This window comes from Balaenoptera borealis (assembly GCF_965194805.1).
Source record: "Balaenoptera borealis genome assembly, chromosome: 13".
NCBI lineage: Eukaryota > Metazoa > Chordata > Mammalia > Artiodactyla > Balaenopteridae > Balaenoptera > Balaenoptera borealis.
The window spans coordinates 72636688-72655532 of NC_138870.1; the positions used below are offsets into that span (position 1 = coordinate 72636688).

The following is an 18845-nucleotide window of genomic DNA, read 5'->3' on the forward strand; positions in this document are numbered from 1 at the left end:
GTCAATTGCAGTCAAAAATAACATTCAAGACTCCCTTGAAAGGAAGCATTCTCTTATACCATTTGGCTAAAAATCTCTCCAGAAGAGATTTACTTCCTGTGTTTCGTTGTTCACAGTTTGGAGAATGAAAATGTCTTTGTGAGAGGTGAAGGAGAAATAGCCACCCTAAAACCATCAGGGAAGGGTGCTTAGAATTTCATTAGTTCATTAATTCATCCAATTAACAATATTTACTGAGTCCTTACTATGGAGAAGCATTATTTTGTGTTCTGAGAATATAAGAAATAAGACCAAAAAAAAAAAAAAAACCAAAAAACAAAAACATTCCTGCTTTTATTCACAAAAGACAAAAATAAGTGGACAAATAAAGACTATAGAGATTGAATGAAGTAGCAGTGGGATAGGTTTTAAAATAGACAATTGTATCTGTCAACCATTGCCACAAAAATGCTGCATAACAAACTACCCTAAAACTCAGTTACTTAAAACAAATAATTTAATTCTCTTCATATATCTGTGAGTTAGCCAGGGTGATTCTGCCTTCAGCTCAGGAAGCTCTGCTTCACACTGCAGTTTTGCAAGTTGGCTAGTTCGATTGTGCTTCATGTTTCTTCTCATTTTGGGACCACCCAGGAAAATTCTTCTTCTGGCAATGGCAGAAGAGGAAGAGGGCGAGCCAGAAGCTGCAAACTCATATCGAGTTTTTGTTTTCCTTATGTCTGCCAACATCCCATTAGCTAAAGCAAGCCTCATGGCCAAAATCATGATCAAGAGTGGGGAAGTATATTCTACCCACTCTGGGGGGAGGCAGGGGATGAGTATTTGCTGAACAATAATATAATTACAACATTCATTGACGATCTCTGAGGAAAAAGGTTGGCATGTTTAGGAAAAAGCCAGAAGACCAGTATGCTTGAGACAGACAGAAGGGGAGAGTGGTAGGATATGACAGCTGAGAGAGAGGCAGAGGCCCACTCAGGGTAATATAGGCCACAGTCAGGAATTTGTTCTAAGTACAATAGGAAACCTTTAGGGGTTTTAAACAGAGAGTAGTAAGAATTGATCTACATTAAAAAACAAAAAAACTTCTCTGTGTGGTGACTACATTGAAAGGGACCGAGACTGTTGGTAACTATACTATTCACGTTACTCTTGCTGCAGCTCAGGGGCGTGATGATGGCTTAGACCTGCATGGTGATAGTAGGATGATGGCTTGGACCTGGATGGTGATAATGGAGTAAGGAAAAGTACTTGGGCTTGGAATCTATTTTGGTGGCAGACCTGCACCCTAGGGAGTTTCCACCCTTGGAAGTGGTAGGGGGAGAGGGAAAAAAATTGTAAATGGCTTCCAGCTATTTGATCTGTGCAGCTCAGTGAATGATGGTGCTAGTAACTGAAATGGGGAACACTGGGGGAGGAGGATATTTTTAGAAAAGTGTTGGAAGGAATCAAAGGTTTTATTTTGGGTGCTTGGGGCCGCACCATGACCACCAGAGGAAACCCTGTCGCTCTGGAAACAGGAGCAAGCCCCACTGAAGGCCCTTGTTGTGGACCTGGGCATGCAGTGGTGGCAGCGGGACCCGCCTTCTCGGGCCGGCAGAGGGTCAGGAGCGTGGACACGTCCTTTGTGAAGGGCGACCATGTCATCACCTGTGCCTCCCTCATGGTGCTCAGCTACCCTGAACTTGAGGTCCTTCAGTAAGCCCCCTTCATCCTGCAAAACCAGGAGTCGCTCCCAGCACCCTCTTATTTGTCTTTATCATGCTTGGATGGAACTGACCAGAATATAAGCTCCATGATGGGTGGTAGGGACCATGCTGTCTTGTCCGCTGGTTGTAGCCTTGGCACCTAGCACAATGCGGGACACACAGAAGACCCTTGAATAGATACACAAATGAATGAGCAGTGTACCCACGATTCCTTTGGAGTCAACGACTCAGAGAGCATTGGCTAAAGAAGAGCTTGAGAAGGAAACCTCTGCAGCTTCAGCGCTTCCCCCTCCCTGCTCCTCTGCCTGCTCCCAAAGCTGCCAGCCTCCTGCCTCAGTGTCTTTGCGCTTTACTTGGAAGACCCTTTAGTCTATATTCAGCAGAAATGTATTGATAACCAACTTACAGTTTGGTGAGGAATAAATGAGATCATGCGGAAAGCAATTTAGCATAACAGGGCTGGGGTAAGCCCTCAATTAAGCCACTGCTAATTCTGAGGATGACTTCTTGCTTTTCAAGACACAATTCACTTGTTCCCATCGTTCTGTACCTTTCTCTAGCAGCAGAATTAACCACCCCGTCATCTCTGTCCTAGGCCTCTTTCTTAGGTATGTGCTATTCCAGTACCTCTCACACTGTATTAAAGTTACTGGTTTAGGAGATACTTGCAGATCTTATGACCTATCTATGATCAGGGCAATCTACCTATTGCAATAGTCCTCCTACCTTCCTTGCAATAATTGTTTTGAATAAAGTCTCTCCTTACCTCAAAAAAAAAAAAAAAAGTTTTATTTTGGACAGTAAGATTACCTAATGATCCTCCAAGTAGAGCTGTTGCGGATGTGATTGGATATGCAATATGGGTAGTCAGAGATGAAAATTGAGGGGTTATTAGGGAATAGGTAGGATCCACAGCCATAAGATTTAACAAGATCAGCAGGGAAAGAATCTAAATTGAAAAAATAATAAGACCAAGGACCAAGACTAATAATATAAACCGTTATGTTCCAAGTTCAGCATCTAATATCTTCTTCAGATAAAGAAAAAAAACAGTATTTCACTGAATCCACTTCTGGTAAATGGTAGCTCAAGTACATTTGTTCTATTTTGTGTATTACAGGTGATACAGAAATTTTCTTAGATTTTGTAACAAAAAAAAAGAGCGGAAGCTTTTCTTTAAAAAAGAAAATCTCATCTCATTTTTTACTCTAAATAATTACACTCTAATCTGTAAAACTAAGAAAAATAAAAGTTGAAATTGTTAAGAATTTTTCCTGGAATGCTTTCATTTTGGTCTTACTCAAAAAGGAGGCTTATAAGGACAATTACTTGAGCAATACACATAGCGGGGAGTGATTTCCTGGACATATCGATATTTTTCTTTGATATGAGAAACAAGATTATAAGTGAGATCAGTAGTACCTACAATATGGAATATCCTTAGTTAAATATGGCAACCCGTTAACATGTGAATCCCAGGCAAAGCTTGTGTTATAATTGGAGTTTAAGTTGCAAAATATGCTTTGACTACAGAAATCCATCGTCAATTTTTCCGAATTAATTACCTATACAGACGCAAGAGCAGAGACAGGAAGAGCCAAAGGGAAATGAGCTGGGAATTTATAGAGATTATGGGTAAAGCACGATTACACATAGATTGGAAAATTGGACATTTGGTTTACATTTACCTAACTCTCCAAGGACAGGATTATATGCATTTTGTGTGTAAGATAGTATATGTGGGTGTGGGTCTGTGCATGCATATAACCGTCTGTATGTCTAGAAAATGGACCTTAATTGAACAGAAAAATCAATTGAGTTTGCAAAGAGATTGGCATCATTGTTTGTTCAGATGAATCACAGTCACAGCTCCAAACCAGAGACTAATTTAGAGGAATGGCGTAAACGTGCAATTTATCCTAAGCACTCAACTGGCGAACGCACATGATCCCAGGGTGCTTTCTTAAATATGTTTAATGTTGACTTCCCCAGTCAGGGAGGAAAAGAATGACTAGAGCAAAGTCTCAGAAAACTGACTTAGTTAAAGTCTCATATCAAATATTAAGATTAGTGGTAACAAAAGAGTTATTAGTAATTGAAATTAAAGTAGAGATGTGGCTGAAAGGAATGTTACAAATGGAAACATGGAAAAACAAGTCAGAAATTTAAAATAATCAGCTTTTCAATTCAACCTAGTGAATATGTATTGAGCACTTACAGTCTGTAAGCCTTGGAAGAAGAGGATATACAATGATGTGTGAGCATCCTTTCCTTCTAGAAGTTTACAGATGTAGGGGAGGAAAAATAATTTTCCCTCTGCCCTTCTAGGTTCTTGGTTGAGACCACCCCACCATCGCCACCATAGTAATGATTAACAGTTAAAAACAGAGTTTAGGGTTTCCCTGGTGGTGCAGTGGTTAAGAATCTGCCTGCCAATGCAGGGGACACGGGTTCGAGCCCTTGTCCAGGAAGATCCCACATGCCGCAGAGCAACTAAGCCCGTGAGCCACAACTACTGAGCCCGCGTGCCACAACTACTGAAGCTCATGCGTCTAGAGCCCGTGCTCCGCAACAAGAGAAGCCACCACAATGAGAAGCCCGTGCACCACGACAAAGAGTAGCCCCCGCTCGCCGCAACTAGAGAAAGCCCGTGTACAGCAACGAAGACCCAACGCAGCCAAAAATAAAAACAAACAAACAAACAAAAAACAGAAGTTTAATACCAGGTATACTTCCTGTATCCATGGGAGATACCCAGGAAAACTGAGTGGTTCCCCAAAATGGTCCAACCCACCACCTTAAACACCATCTTTAGCTAAAGACAAAAGAAAGATTTTGGGGAGGGGCTTGGGGAAGGCCTGTTAATGGGAAATTATCAGGCAAAGCACAGTAAACCAGGGTATGATTGTTGCAGAGTCCGAGCCTTCTCCACTGAGGTGAGTTTTTTCAGAGATTTAGGCATCCTTCTCTTCCAGGTATAGTATAGTGAGGGAGATACCCTTTCAAACAGAGATTCCCCTTATTAACGTAAAGGTCCCATATAAAAGGGTAACTTCTACTCTGTTTTCAGAGCTTCTCTCACCTTGGCTGTGTCTTAAAAATAACCAGCTCAAGTAATCAGTACGCCAAAGAGGCATGTTTTGGGGTGGCACATTCTGCTCCCCTTCAGTTTACCACAAACAGCTAGCAGAAACTGGGAAGAGTAGAAGTAGATGAAACTTTTAGGATTCAAACTTGGAAAGGTTTACCTTGAATAGGCCTAAAATAGAATCTTTTAAAAATTAAAGATAAGTCAGAAAGTGAGAGACAGAGTGGTCAAAGGGAAGAAGGAGGGCAGATTCCAGATGGTAGAAACACCACAGGGTAAGTTTTTGGTATTATGGTATAAAAAGATTGGAGTGTCCAGGAAGCTGTATATAAATGGGATGAGGAAGCCTCCAAAGGTACAGGAAGAAATCATCTGAAACTGAAGACACACTATTTATCAAATAGTTTTTGAACTTTCCCATCTCCAAATTAAATATGGTTACAGACCACTCTTTCTAATTGCCAATCTTTCAGGCATCTCTGTTGATTTTTTTAAGGAATTAGCTAGCAAAAGTCTGATTTAAGTCACAGTAGAAGCTCAGAAATCTATCTACAGTAGAAATGTAACCTACAGGTACCCAGATAAATCTATTTAGATAGAGAAAAAGATAAAACCTATTCAGAGTTAGCTGCTTCATGGTGACCGCAAGCTAGAAGGCCAACACATGAAGATTGTCCAAGGGTAATGTTCAAACTCTTCATTAGTATTTTAAAAGCTAAATAAAAATTAGAAGGATTTTAGGCATAAAGGCTTTAGAATAAAGATATTTCACCCACCTCCATAGAAAGGTGCCTGAAATCCTGCATAAAAGACATCATTGAAGTACTTCCTGAAATACGTTTAAAGGCAAATATCCACACATAACTTACTGTCTCTTAAAACAAATTGTTTAATTGGCTTTTCTATAGCTCGAAGGCATTGGAGCTGAAAAGCAAAGGTGTAACAGATGTTTTTTAAAATACCATTTATAGGTCAGATAAAGTTTATCTATATCATAATTTTACCATAAAAGTTACACATCTTCTTTTTCTCCCAAAAGAAAAAATAATGTATAGCATCTATCTGATTTTCAATCATTTGACATTTGCTAACACATTTCCCCCAATTCTTTCAGACTTATCATTTCTACATTGACAGCTAATGAAGTGATATATTTGAAACAAAATGAATTCCCACTATTAATTCTCCCCCTTTTTTTCTAATTAATTAAGAATAAATTTTGTCAACATTTCCCTGAGCTTCATGTATTAAAGAAATCAGTTGAGAAAAATAGGACTCACACTTTCTTTTTACCATTAGGCTGCTATCACACATTTTAAAAGATTATTCTTTGTATTGGCATGTCAAAAGCTCATAAAACAACTAATTTAAATATCATGCAAAGAATATATAATTTCTTGACTTCTTCATTAAAGTGGCTTTGAAAGGATTCTGTCACAAAGTTGCTCTGATCATGAGAAGAAAGTAAGCATAATGCTCAGAATTCTAATGTGATCCGTCAAGTGAAAATAAAAAATCTTGTAAACATCTATTGCGCCCCCTAGTGGCAGAAAGGCAAAAATTAAGAGTACATATTTCAAATTTCTTTGCCAATTAATTACCCTTTACATATAAAACTTTCCTCAAGTGAGTCGTGTTCAATGCTGTGTGGTATGTAAGTCTGTAAAACAAACTAAAAGAAGTAAAAAATATCAGCCATTGTTAAATTCCTAAACATTAAGTTACATGAATGACTCCTTGCTATTTTAAATTATTATTACATGTTTGGAATTAGTCCCTCTTCTTAGGTGTAGGGTAAAATGGAGAAGTCATTTCCATAGACATATACCATATGATATAAATCAACTCTCTGTAGAAATCAATCCAGACTTCTTTTCTCGATTGTTACTATCTGGTTGATATGTTTAAGAAGTGAACAAGTCTCAGACACATTTACCTTCAAATATTCACATTTCTAACAGCACCATCTTTTCCAGTCATGCCATGTATCCTGAAATACTTAATGCAAGAAGAAAACTTCACTCCAAAAGACATTTTGAGCAATTTTCTACTGAGAACCCGGGAGAGGGAAAGAGTGTCATTGTAACTCATGAAATATGTGAAGATGCGGTCTTAAGAATGCGACGGGTGGACGGTGGTTATTTAAGATTGTCTCCGTTCCAGAAGTACCGTCTCATCTTTATCACTATCACAGGGGAAGAAATCTGATGCAATGGCGAAAACCAGTGAAAAGGAGATTATAGACTGAATAGGATGGGGCAGCAAGAATGAATCTAAAGGAGCAGAGCGATGCAGACAGGAAAAGAGGAAAGTATCAGAAAACAGCAATCAGTGATACAATAATACATATTTCTGCCTGCTAACACGTAAATAAATTATAGTTGGGTTTTGTAAACATGAAATTGTCTTTCTAAGACACTCAACCATAAATCAGCATACATAATTCAGTCATCCTTTCAGTTACTTAAAATAGACTTTTCAATTTGTTAGGAAATAATACCCTATTGCTTAGAGCTACTAGTCTCTTTTCTTAAAATTGATTCTCTCTCCTTTCTCTAAATTCTTTTACTTAACCCAATATTATAACTGATTTTCTGCTTATCTTCCACTTGCTTTCTTCTTCTAGCATGTATTGTCTAAGACCTTATCAGTCCTGAAACCACAAAACACTTGTTCAAAAGTATGGGTTATCAGAAAAGAATCCTGACTCTTTAAGAACTTCCAAACCTAAAGAATTACTGATTTAGGCATTCATCCTGGAGATTTTGATTCTATTGGAAATAACAGATCTCATGCTTCACAAAACCAAAATGACAACTTCTTCGAGTCAGAGAATAAGAGGAAATGGGGAAAGAATAGTACTGGAAGTTCTTTTCCAGTATGCTCTGTATGGAATTGCTTTTGAATGACTCCTGTGTGTCAGAAATCTGGAGCAGCCGTGGCAATTAGGGAAGATGTCGCTGTTACTGGAGGTTCAGAAGTGGGGGAGAGGTGTCGGGGGGACAAAGAAGAAAGGGAGGAGGAAGTGGGGAGTGGAGGGGAGGGATGGAAATGAAGGGCACATCCTGAAGAGATAATCCCTGTATACTGATGACATCATCCCCTGCATATATATATATATATACTTAGGGAATGGTCAAAGCATCTCTCATAGTTCAGTCACTTCCAAACTCAGCTGGAGGCAAGAGGAAGCACTAGAGAGCCCCCTTCAGCCTGTCTCAGACGTTTATGGACTGGGCTTGCTAGGAGGCTCAAGAAGATGATGGCAGGAATGAAAATCCAACTGGTGTGTATGATACTCCTGGCTTTCAGCTCCTGGAGTCTGTGCTCAGGTAAGCTCAGCTGCATTTCACAACTCCCTGAAGTGATTTCTTTTTCCATTTTTACAGCGTGTTGCCACTTAACGTTAATGTATCCAGGGAGAAGAGTTTCTCCCTTATTCTGGATTTCCTTTTTAGTGATAGAAGCTGGATATTTTCTCTCTCTGTTTTATGATTACAAGAACTGAAAGATTTCTTTTTCTTTTTTAAATCTGCAAGGTAATAAAAGGGATTTCAATGAAACACTTCATGTTCCCCTTTGCAATGTAACCACTAGAGAAAAAAAAAAAAAAATGTGAAACTTAAATCAAGCTGGTCACTCTCTAATGAGAAGTACAGGAGTGGTGCCTGTCAAAGTGCAAACCCATAATTAAAACTGATTGCATTTGAAATGTTTTCTCTCTTCCTCATTCACTCTCTTAGGACATGGTGGCTTCTCCCTCTCAAAAATTATTTTCTTAATTGTGTGTATATTAAGATAACAAAGTGAAAATTGATATTTAATGAATAAATGAATAAAGCATTATTTGTAGAAAATTATTTCTAGAAAAATACACACAATACCAAGCCCTTTTAAGAGTACATTTTATATAACTTTTCTGTGTGACAAATAGACGTATTATTAAGTTAACTATTTTTTGCATGTCATTTAAGTTGATACAGAATGTAACTGGACAATTGTCATTCTTATATTGATAAAAATTATTTCCCTGTAGAGTATTTTGCATGTGATAATTAAGAAGAAACCATACATTGTCAAATATCTATCAATAGCTCACCTTGAAAATAAGATTTAAATTTAAAAGAGTAATATGAAATATTATAGTGATTGCAATATGCTCTAATTAATGTTGGAAAATAATTGAATGATCACATCAAGGTGGAAAAAAACCCAAGGGATAAATGCAGCAAAAATTATTTAGCCTGTTTTATACTGTTATATCAGAAATATGACACTGAAATTAATTCAAACTCCTGCTATGATTTTATGAATTAACTCAGTATAGTGTTCTATAAATTTATTTCTATTACCTTATAGTATTTTCTAAATTTTTCTTCTCTGTGAAGTATTCATTATTGGAAACTGGAAAGAATATTCTAAAAAACATCAGAAATCCATTTTCCACACTCTTGTACATGTATTGATGGCAACTCCACCCTTGCTTAAACAATTTTCTTAATAGCCTGTGATAAAATTGCTAAGTACACGTGATTCTAAATCCTTGTTTAAAGTAGAGAAACAAATCTTTCAAAGTGTGTTTTGTAAAATAGCATCTCAAATTAAACAAATCTCGGTGTCTTTCTTATTCTAAAATTATCAACAAGCAATTTCCTTTGTTTTTATCTTGAAAAAATGTCTTATACATACCTTTTCATTATGTTGTTTTTAAAATATCAATATGTATATATTCTGTATATGTAAACTATTTCCAGTAAAAATTATCCAGCATATTTGATGAAATCTTTATTACATCATATAATCAGGGTTTTTTTTTAATAATGAGATTCAGTGATTAAACAACTCCAAATCATCAATAGCTCTCCTGGCATAAAATCATGTGTTTGTTTTCTTAAAAGTGCTTCTATTATTCTATTCTGTTAGCCTAAAGTAAAACTATAATTGTTTTTTCTGAATGTTATTCTAAGGAGAATGAATACATAGCAAAGACAATAAACTTCTAAAACAAAGTTTTTTGAGACTAATCTTAAATCTCTAGATTATAATATAATTACATGATATGTGATTATACAGTAAACATGTGGTTTTGATTTTACTCAGATTCAGAAGAGGAAATGAAAGCGTTAGAAGCAGATTTATTGACCAACATGCATACATCAAAGGTAACTTTTTCTTTTTTTTTAAACCAAGGACTGAAAAACATATGAACTCTCATTATAAACATGGTGTCCTTTTCCTATAGTAATAACTTCCCATTGAGACTGAAAAGTTCATTGGGAGGCATTTCCTTTATGGGGAAACTTTTCCTTAAGTTCAAAGGACTTAAGGGTGTTGATGTGACAGGGAAAGAAGCTATATTGATACTGTATAGTGTATCAATCACTATATTGCAAATTTAATTAAGTAGTCACATATTATTTATGTGGACATGCAAATATATTTTTAAAACTCCTTTTTCCATTCCAGTCACATTGTGTATGATGAAAGGTATATTGGCCCCAAGATAAATACATAAATGAAAATTAAGTGATATTTTTGCCTTTCTTGTGCTATTGGGGAGAGTGAAGTGGAGTTCCTAACTTAAGAATTAAAGTTCATGAAACCCATGAAAGAAATGTGGTAGAGAGTAAAGAGCAATAGACTGGCAAACAGAAGCCTTGAGATCTAATCCCACAACTGTGACTTATGAACTATTTGATCTTAAGCAAGGGGGTTAGTTAACATTGCTTGCCTTTGTTTCCTTATTTTTAAATGTTGGGGTTGGAGTTTATGATCTCCTAGACATTTACATTAAGTCCACACCTTGATTTAAATTCTCCTCATAACAGAAGTGTTATTGGTACCTGCTTATTGTTTTTATTGAATCAGGTGAAACTTTGTACTGGACCTTAGTATTCCTCTCTTGGGGTCTTGAAAGCAAGGTTTTTAGATTCCAGCCTGTACCTAGGAATACAACTCAATTAGAATATACCCAGTTACCATGCTACTACACAATCTTGATTTACTCGGAGTGAGTTAATCAGTGTGTATCTAAATGTAGAGTTAGAGAACAGGTTTCCCAACCAGAAGATGTTTCTCAAAGAAAAACATATCTTGAGGTGAGGCAGTCGCCCGGTGCAATCACTGTTGTAATGCTGAGGACTCCACAGGCGCTGTGGTAAGAAAGTAAATGCTCAGGACGACTCCTGCCACCTCAGGCTTCTCTTCCCTAATTGGATAAGCATGTTCCAGGTGCAACAACCCCCAGCATAGAAGTAGAATTATGTTCAGTAGTGGGTGTGAAGGGGTAATAGCCATTTCTGTGTGTGTATGAGAATGTGGGTCACTGTTATCTCAGAGCTAACAAAGACGTTTTCTACTATGGTCCTTAAAAGGCATTTGGGGAAAATTTAAGCACCTATATATTTCCACAATTGCCCAGATCTACAAAAGTTGAACACATTGAAACCAAATTCTACCATGATTTGGTGGGTTTCCTATCAAGAATGATCAAACTTCATTTAGTCATTAAAACTCAGTGAACAAATATATTTAACCTAAAATAACGGATCCTTTGTTTAATACTCAATCAGAATAACAATGGCTATAAGCACTTCAACTCATAAATAGGAAGACAAGTGAAGTCAATAGTCTGTTTTGAAAAATGGAACAGATTAGTATACCTTAGTGTCTTGGTAGAGATTTTACCTCTGTGATTTCAAGTTTATGTAGACAAATAAAGGTCCTCAATAATCTCCAAAATGTGATATGGTGTGGGGATTGCCAGCTACTTTGCAAAAATGTGGGAGTAGAGGTTATGATTCCTTCCCTGGCCAAGATGCTGCAAGGGAAAAACAATTTCAGTATATGAAGTGGTTTAGTTTTATTCTTAAGAGAAATACGTAGCAAAAGTATAGACAGAATAACATATACCGCTTTCATTCAGTCATGGGATATATCTCTAAAACAGATCATGGAAGAAAAATTGAATCCCATTGCCTCCTTTTTTACTTGAAATAAGTAAAATACAGACTATGATGAGGAAGCACCCAGAAGCATAATTATCCTAATTTTGCTGCTAGGATGGGAACATAAAGCTCATTTCTTATTTTTTATAAAACTACTATCACTTATTTCTCTGTGATTCAATTAATTTTTCGTGTGTGTAGTGTTCTATGCAAATGAAAACTCTAAACTTTTGACCATTTTAACCAAAATACTGCATCTAAAATTTTGAAAGGATAGTATTTGAAATTGGTATAACTCCATTATTAAAAGCTTCAGAAAGCTTCAGCTTTCTTCTTTCCACTCTAAAGGTAATTTCAATTTTAAAGTAAAACTATTTAGACATTGAAATACTAATGTAGAAATACTGTTAAGCAACAGAAGGCCAAGAGAGATTCCAAAGCCTGAAGAGAAGGGGAAGATAAAGAAATTTGTTCTCACCATACAATTCTCTTTATTACCAGTGGTAGTGCTTTGGTATAGTTTTATTAAGAAAGAGAACTTTGAAGAAAAGAGTATGTTTTCTTTAGGCTCTCAAAAAGCTGCTGGAATGATGTAATTTTCTATGATCAAATTCAATGTCTTGAATACAGTAAGAGTTTAATAAATATTTATGTACTAACAATAAGAGTCTAGGATTTATTACTAGCCCTTACCTTTTGTATTCAGCTGTAAGAACTTCAGGGCTCCACCACAGATGACTTTATTTTTACTTAGGTGAAATACTTGAATTCACCATGAATTCACCAATTCAACAATTCAAATGCTTGTAATACATTTGAGTTCAGTGTATTATAGATAGTGACCATTAGTAATATAGATTAGGTCCCATTTAATTAAGGAAACCAAAATTTGACCAGGATCTTATTCAGTATTAGGAGTTTAATCAAATAATGCTAAGTAAGAACCACAAATATTCTTGTTTTCCTCATTTTAAAAGCAAGAGAAGACAATATTCTAAATTTCTTATCTATAGGCTTAGGTCTATTATAGACATTTATGTAAAATAATTTAATAAATAAGAATGTTTATTGTTAAAGAAAATTATTCATGACACTTGTTAAAGATAGCAAGGAAGACTTTATTCAAGAGGAACTATGGTTTTGCAAAGATCATGCTCAACTCCAAATACAACAAGGACAAGTGTGGATTTACAGCCAAGGAACAGGGTTGGGGTGGATCATTGTATGGAAAATTACTGAGGAAACACTAAATCTAGGAGGATTCTTGCTAGACAACTCCATAGAATCCTAGGATGATCAGGTACCAACGGTGGGGCATTTTTACTAACTTGACTCAGAAGGATTCTTGCTAAAACTGGACTAAGTAGACCAAGGACAGAGCCCAAGGTTGGGACCTCGTCAAGAAGAGGGCTCAGAGGAGCCTAAATCAGATTTCATCAAAGACAGAGTCTTTGTCATTTTCTTGAGTGAACTATTTAAACCTTATAAGAAATGTTCTTAAATACATGTCTATTTAGACATCCTATTGTCAAAAGTGCCCTCTCTGCAGTGCTTCCAAAGTATGACAGGGGCTAAGGTGATATTAAATAGTATTATACTAGTGAGTGATGTAGTGACTGTTTTAACTGGCAGAAGAGAACAAAATGCTTTACTCAGTTTCCTCATCCAAAAAAATAATCAGACAACACAAGTCCCGACAGATACTTTATGAATAAAGCATTATATGGTCAATTAGTTTGGGGAGCATTGGATATTATGTTAGCACCGTTGAAAAGTTACAATGAATGTTTGCAAGTAAAAAGCTCTGGGGATATCTAAATTCAAGAAGCCTTTAAATTTCCTTTAAACTTCCTTTAAACTCAAGTTTTCCAATTCACTTGACAGTGGAACTCCTTTTTAAAAACAGTGAGTACAGAGCTAGTGTTCTAAGGAAAACAATCAGATGATCTCTAAAGAGCTTTCCGAATGCAAAATTGTAGCATCCCATTACTTGGCAAGACATAAGGTGTTGCTGCCACACAGTGGAGCACGCTGCCTCTAAGCTTCCCATAGCAGAAAAATTCAAGAACAGGCTGATAATCACATTCGAGGGGCATAGCTGAATGTATTTCCAAACTGGTTGAAAACATTATACCGAATATTTTTGTACTCACAGATTTGCATGTCCCTAAGGTAAAATCTTAATCAAAGGCTATGCACATTTACAATTTTAATACATATTGCCAAAACACCTTTCAAGAAATTATACCAATGTATACTCAGACTAACACATATTTAGAAGAGAAAGTGTCTGTTTCTCCATATCCTTATAAGTACATCAAGCGTACTTATACTTTTTAGGGTCTTCTGATCTGATAGTAGCCACGTTGAACATCATTCCACATATTTCTGTTCCATATTTCTTCTTTGATAGCGATTCTGTGACTTGTCTGCTCATATTATTTATCTGAGGTTTAACAATTTTTAAGTGTTTTTTTTTTTTTTTTAATTGGGGCATTCACCAGTTTCTTTTGGAAGAGCTCCACCTGTGTTAAGTATATTAACATTTTGTGGCAGCTTTTACAGTATACCTTGCTTTTGATTTTAGTTCAGGCAGTTAATTTTTGAGAGATAATTTACACATTTATGTATTTAAAATGATCTTTTCCTTTATGGATTCTGGTTTGGATATTTGCTTAACAATATTTTTCCAAATTTATAAAATAAATTCTATATATTTACATATTTTTATTTTTACTCATATTTAACCCATCTGGATATTGTTAGACTATAATATGTCAATAAACGTTATAACTAGATCTAAATCCAGCTTTCCCCATAGCCAACTGTCCCAAGGACTTCAAATGCAAACTTTGCTATCTGCTCTTCAATCATATTTACTTGGATCAAATTTTGGACATTATATTCTCTTTTGTTGAGTTTTATATTTATTCTTACTCTATTAATTCACTCTGATTACTGCAGCTTTAAGATACATTTTAATATCTGGTAGAGTAAGTCCTTCCTCATTACCTTTTTATTTTTCTAAGTCTTCTTAGTTCTCACATATTCATACTTCCAAATTAACTTCATAATTGTTTTGCTACACTCCCTCCTCTAAACTTCCAGTCTCCCCATATTTTCCAAATTGGAACTTTGATTTGGAATTGCATTGCATTTGGAGAATAATTCAGAGAGAACTGACACCAATAAAATTGATACTAATATTTTTGAATCTTCTCATCACAGCTTTGTGGTCATTCCAAAAAAATTTTTTTATGTTCTTTAGAAAAAATTTGTGCTTCTCTTCATCTGTGCCCTTTGAGATGCTTGTTAAGTTTTATGTTATTTCACACTTAGTTTCTCCAAAAATTGGCAAATGAGAAAGTTGTTAATTATGGTAATAATGGTTTCAGACAAGATCTTATTAGAAAAGGATATTTTAGAAAATATTATAATTTTCAAATAAATAAATTGAGCTGTGATGTTACCTGTGACAACTATTAATGTGTGGAATAGATTCGTGGTCTCACACTACTGTAATTATCCAAATCTATTAGTATCACCTTGGCCGCTGTTCCATTAGACACTAAACTGAAATGTAATAAGGAGAGAGTGGTATTTTTAATATTTTCACCTGTGATGTATACATGTATATTTATGTATTTCTACTTACTGTAATTTCTATTTTCTTTCTTGCTTTGCTCATGTATGTGTGTGTTTATGTGTATTAACTCTATTGCATTTGGTAAATAGAGGATATGAAGTATCGACACTCTTCAACTTTGTGATACGAAGTTACTAATTAACAACAGTGTTTTTATTTGGCTAGACTAAGAATTAGATCTTAAAAGGTAATGGCTTAGCACAATAGAAATTTATTTCTAACTCTTACAACACAAATTTTAATTGCATTAACTATTTCTTTCTACATTTCAGATCAGTAAAGCAAGTGTTCCCTCTTGGAAAATGAGCCTGCTGAATGTTTGCAGTCTTGTAAATAACCTGAACAGCCAAGCCGAGGAAACAGGAGAGTTTCCTGAGGAGGAGCTTATTACAAGAAGGAAATTTCCGACTCCCTTAGATGGATTTAGCTTGGAAGCAATGCTGACAATATACCAGCTCCGAAAAATCTGTCACAGCAGGGCCTTTCAACACTGGGAGGTAAACAAAAACAAAATATGAATATGATTGCGGTTATACTAGTTAACTCTCATTTGTACTGATTTTTTTAATCCTGATCATTATCATAACAGGAAGACTTACAAATATTAAGGAAGAATAAACCATGTGTTGAGGTTAACATTCCTTCAGATCTTCAAAGTGTCCTGCAAATATTTGGAGTTTAGCGAAATATCTTTTCTTTGGTCTTAAAAGGGGGATCTGTCTTAGGGCAGATTTGATACATATGCTTTTATTGTGGATGGCATGCTTAGGCAGTTTTTGGTGGTGGTGGTGGCATGCCTAAGAAATTTAGGAAACGCAAAATGTTTTCTTAGAAACACATAAGTCATGTGTGTTTATTTATAAACAAACACAGAACACAAAAGGTTCCAGTTTCATTTGAATATATTAGGCAAATAAAACCAGAATGATAAGGATATATACATATTTCTATTTTAATTGAATGTGTGGATTGTGGATTTCACTCATCCTTAGAAGCTAAACGAGGTCCACTATGGCTAGTACAGCCAAATTTCATTATCCAGAACTACCACAAAGGAGTGGATGAATCAGTTCTATTAAATACTACACTGGTGACTCACCACCTTTGGTTTGGAAGTTTTTGGAAGAGAAAAGAGAAATGAAAATGCTTTAAGAAAAAATAAGAAGAAAATTTTAAAATTTTCCCGACAAGGAAAATATTTCTTTCAGATTAACCCCTAAGAGAAATTTGCTTCATGTTTCATATTCTGGGCTTATACCAACACTGGGGATCTGAGGGTCTGAGGATGACTTTCCTGCTAATATAACAATCTCTATAACACACTGTCACAGAGATACCCTGTGGAAAAGAGGAAATGAAATGCAGAACTTCTAGTGTTTATTCTAACTTGTAAACAAAATGATATTTTCCAGATTTAAAAAAAAAAAGCTAGTTTTAATTTTTCTTGCTGGACTGTTTATCCCTTAATTCCAATTCCAGCTAAATGATTTTCTCTTCAAAATATTACATCAATAAAACTTGAAAAATACTAATTTTAACATAGGGAAATATCAATTATGTGCTGTTTATCCAGGAAAGAAAATAAACCCTCAATAAACTATAATACAGACAAATCAGGTACACATAAGATTAAAACGTTTGCTATTTTAAATGTTGTTGAGTGATTTAAAATAAAATGATAGTATTATTCAGAGTGTAGTACAATTACAGACTATGTGCACAGAGAAACAAAAGATTAAGAAACTAGATTGTCTGACAGTAGCTGTTTTTCCTTCTATGAAATTGAACAGCTGTGGGTTGAAATAAAGTACTTGTGATACGATTCAATGCATACAGATTATGATTAAAAACTTACTCTCCTGTCAGTATTATAGTCACCCCAAAGTTTAGAAGACATTCACAGATGTGAATACAGTTCTTACCTTGAGCATTGATTTTTAAAAAAATTTTGTGTAAATCATGTGCAAAACTCTGGAAAGAGTTCCTAAATATTTTATGCCAGTGGAACATTTGAATGAGAACAGTACTATCAGAAAAAGTGTTTGGAACTAATTTTAGAATGCAGCATATTTAATGAGGTATTAGACAAGATCCTACATAGAGATTAACTCCCTTGAGTTTTTGAATGTGAACTTGCTTTTAATGATTAACTATTAAGCAGCACAATATAAAGATCTTTACCATTTAAACAGAGCTTTCACATATGTTAATTTCTACAACAGCTGAGCAAGTAGTCAGAACAAGCATTCCTCTCTCTATGACTGAGAAATAGATCTTTAGAATGGCTTTCAAGTCAAATCAGTAATTAACTTAATTGAATATAAAATTCTATTGACCTGGGGCTTCCCTGGTGGCACAGTGGTTAAGAATCCACCTGCCAATGCAGAGGACACAGGTTCGAGCCCTGGTCCGGGAAGATCCCACATGCCACAGAGCAACTAAGCCCGTGCGCCATGACTACTGATCCTGCGCTCTAGAGCCCGTGAGCCACAACTACTGAGCCCGTGTGCCACAACTACTGAAGCCTGCGTGCCTAGAGCCCGTGCTCTGCAACAAGAGAAGCCCATGCACAAAGCCCACGCACCACAACGAAGACCCAGTGCAGCCATAAATAAATTAATTAAATTAAAAAAAAAAAAGTTCTATTGACTTTTGAGGCCAAACCTGGTTTACTAGCTTCAAAACTTTGTATTTGTTGTGATTTATGATATATTTCCATCTTTTGGTCTATCATAAATGGAAGAAAAATACTCAAAGTTATATTAAGTGTGTTCCTTCATTTGGAGGTATTAATATATGGGCTTGACAAATAAAGAAAAAAAATTTTAAAGGCTGGCCTGATGAACTAAGAGCACTGAACGGAGAATCAGAAAAATCATGTCTCATCCTGTCCCAGCCACTTGAGAGCCACCTGGTCTTGGGCAAAACATTTAATTGTTTTGACCTTCATACATCTCATCCACATATATCTTACTGTCTGAATAGCAAATGAGATAAAAGGTAGACAAATCCTCTGAAATGGAAGACTTTATGCATGTAGGTTTTATTCATATTCGGTCTATCTTGCAGTTGATTCAGGAAGAGGTTCTTGATACTGGAAATGACAAACATGAAAAGGAAGAAGTTATAAAGAGAAAAATTCCCTACATTCTGAAACGGCAGCTGTATGAGAATAAACCCAGAAGACCCTATATACTCAAAAGAGGTTCTTACTACTACTGAGAGGATATTTTATTTACATGTGATTGTGATTTACCACCCTTTAATTAAATATCAAATTATATTTGTGTGGAAATATGACAGAACACAATTATTTTGTCTCTGCTACAATTGTGGTTTATTAGATGTGATTTTTCTGCATTAATATAAATTGGACTAAATGTTTTCAAATAAATCTAGATCTTGAGCATGATGTGTTGTGTATAACTGGAGTAGATATTAAGTCATATATAGAA

General features: G+C 35.6%; 1 protein-coding gene across 1 annotated transcript; it reads left to right on the forward strand.

The window, feature by feature from the left end:
- Positions 1-7911: 7911 nt before the first annotated feature.
- On the forward strand, positions 7912-18799 carry NTS (neurotensin). The gene is made up of 4 exons (XM_082351857.1): positions 7912-8129; positions 9898-9959; positions 15663-15887; positions 18460-18799. The coding sequence occupies exons 1-4, from the start codon at positions 8057-8059 to the stop codon at positions 18610-18612; spliced, it is 513 nt and encodes a 170-aa protein (XP_082207983.1). The 5' UTR covers positions 7912-8056; the 3' UTR covers positions 18613-18799.
- The last annotated feature ends 46 nt before the right edge of the window (positions 18800-18845 follow it).

Excerpts from the sequence above, each read along its gene's own strand:
- NTS (XM_082351857.1), top strand. The coding sequence starts at position 8,057 with ATGATGGCAGGAATGAAAATCCAACTGGTGTGTATGATACTCCTGGCT. Across the intron at positions 9,960-15,662 it reads CCAACATGCATACATCAAAG|ATCAGTAAAGCAAGTGTTCC; the intron begins GTAACTTTTTCT and ends TCTACATTTCAG. Across the intron at positions 15,888-18,459 it reads GGGCCTTTCAACACTGGGAG|TTGATTCAGGAAGAGGTTCT; the intron begins GTAAACAAAAAC and ends TCTATCTTGCAG.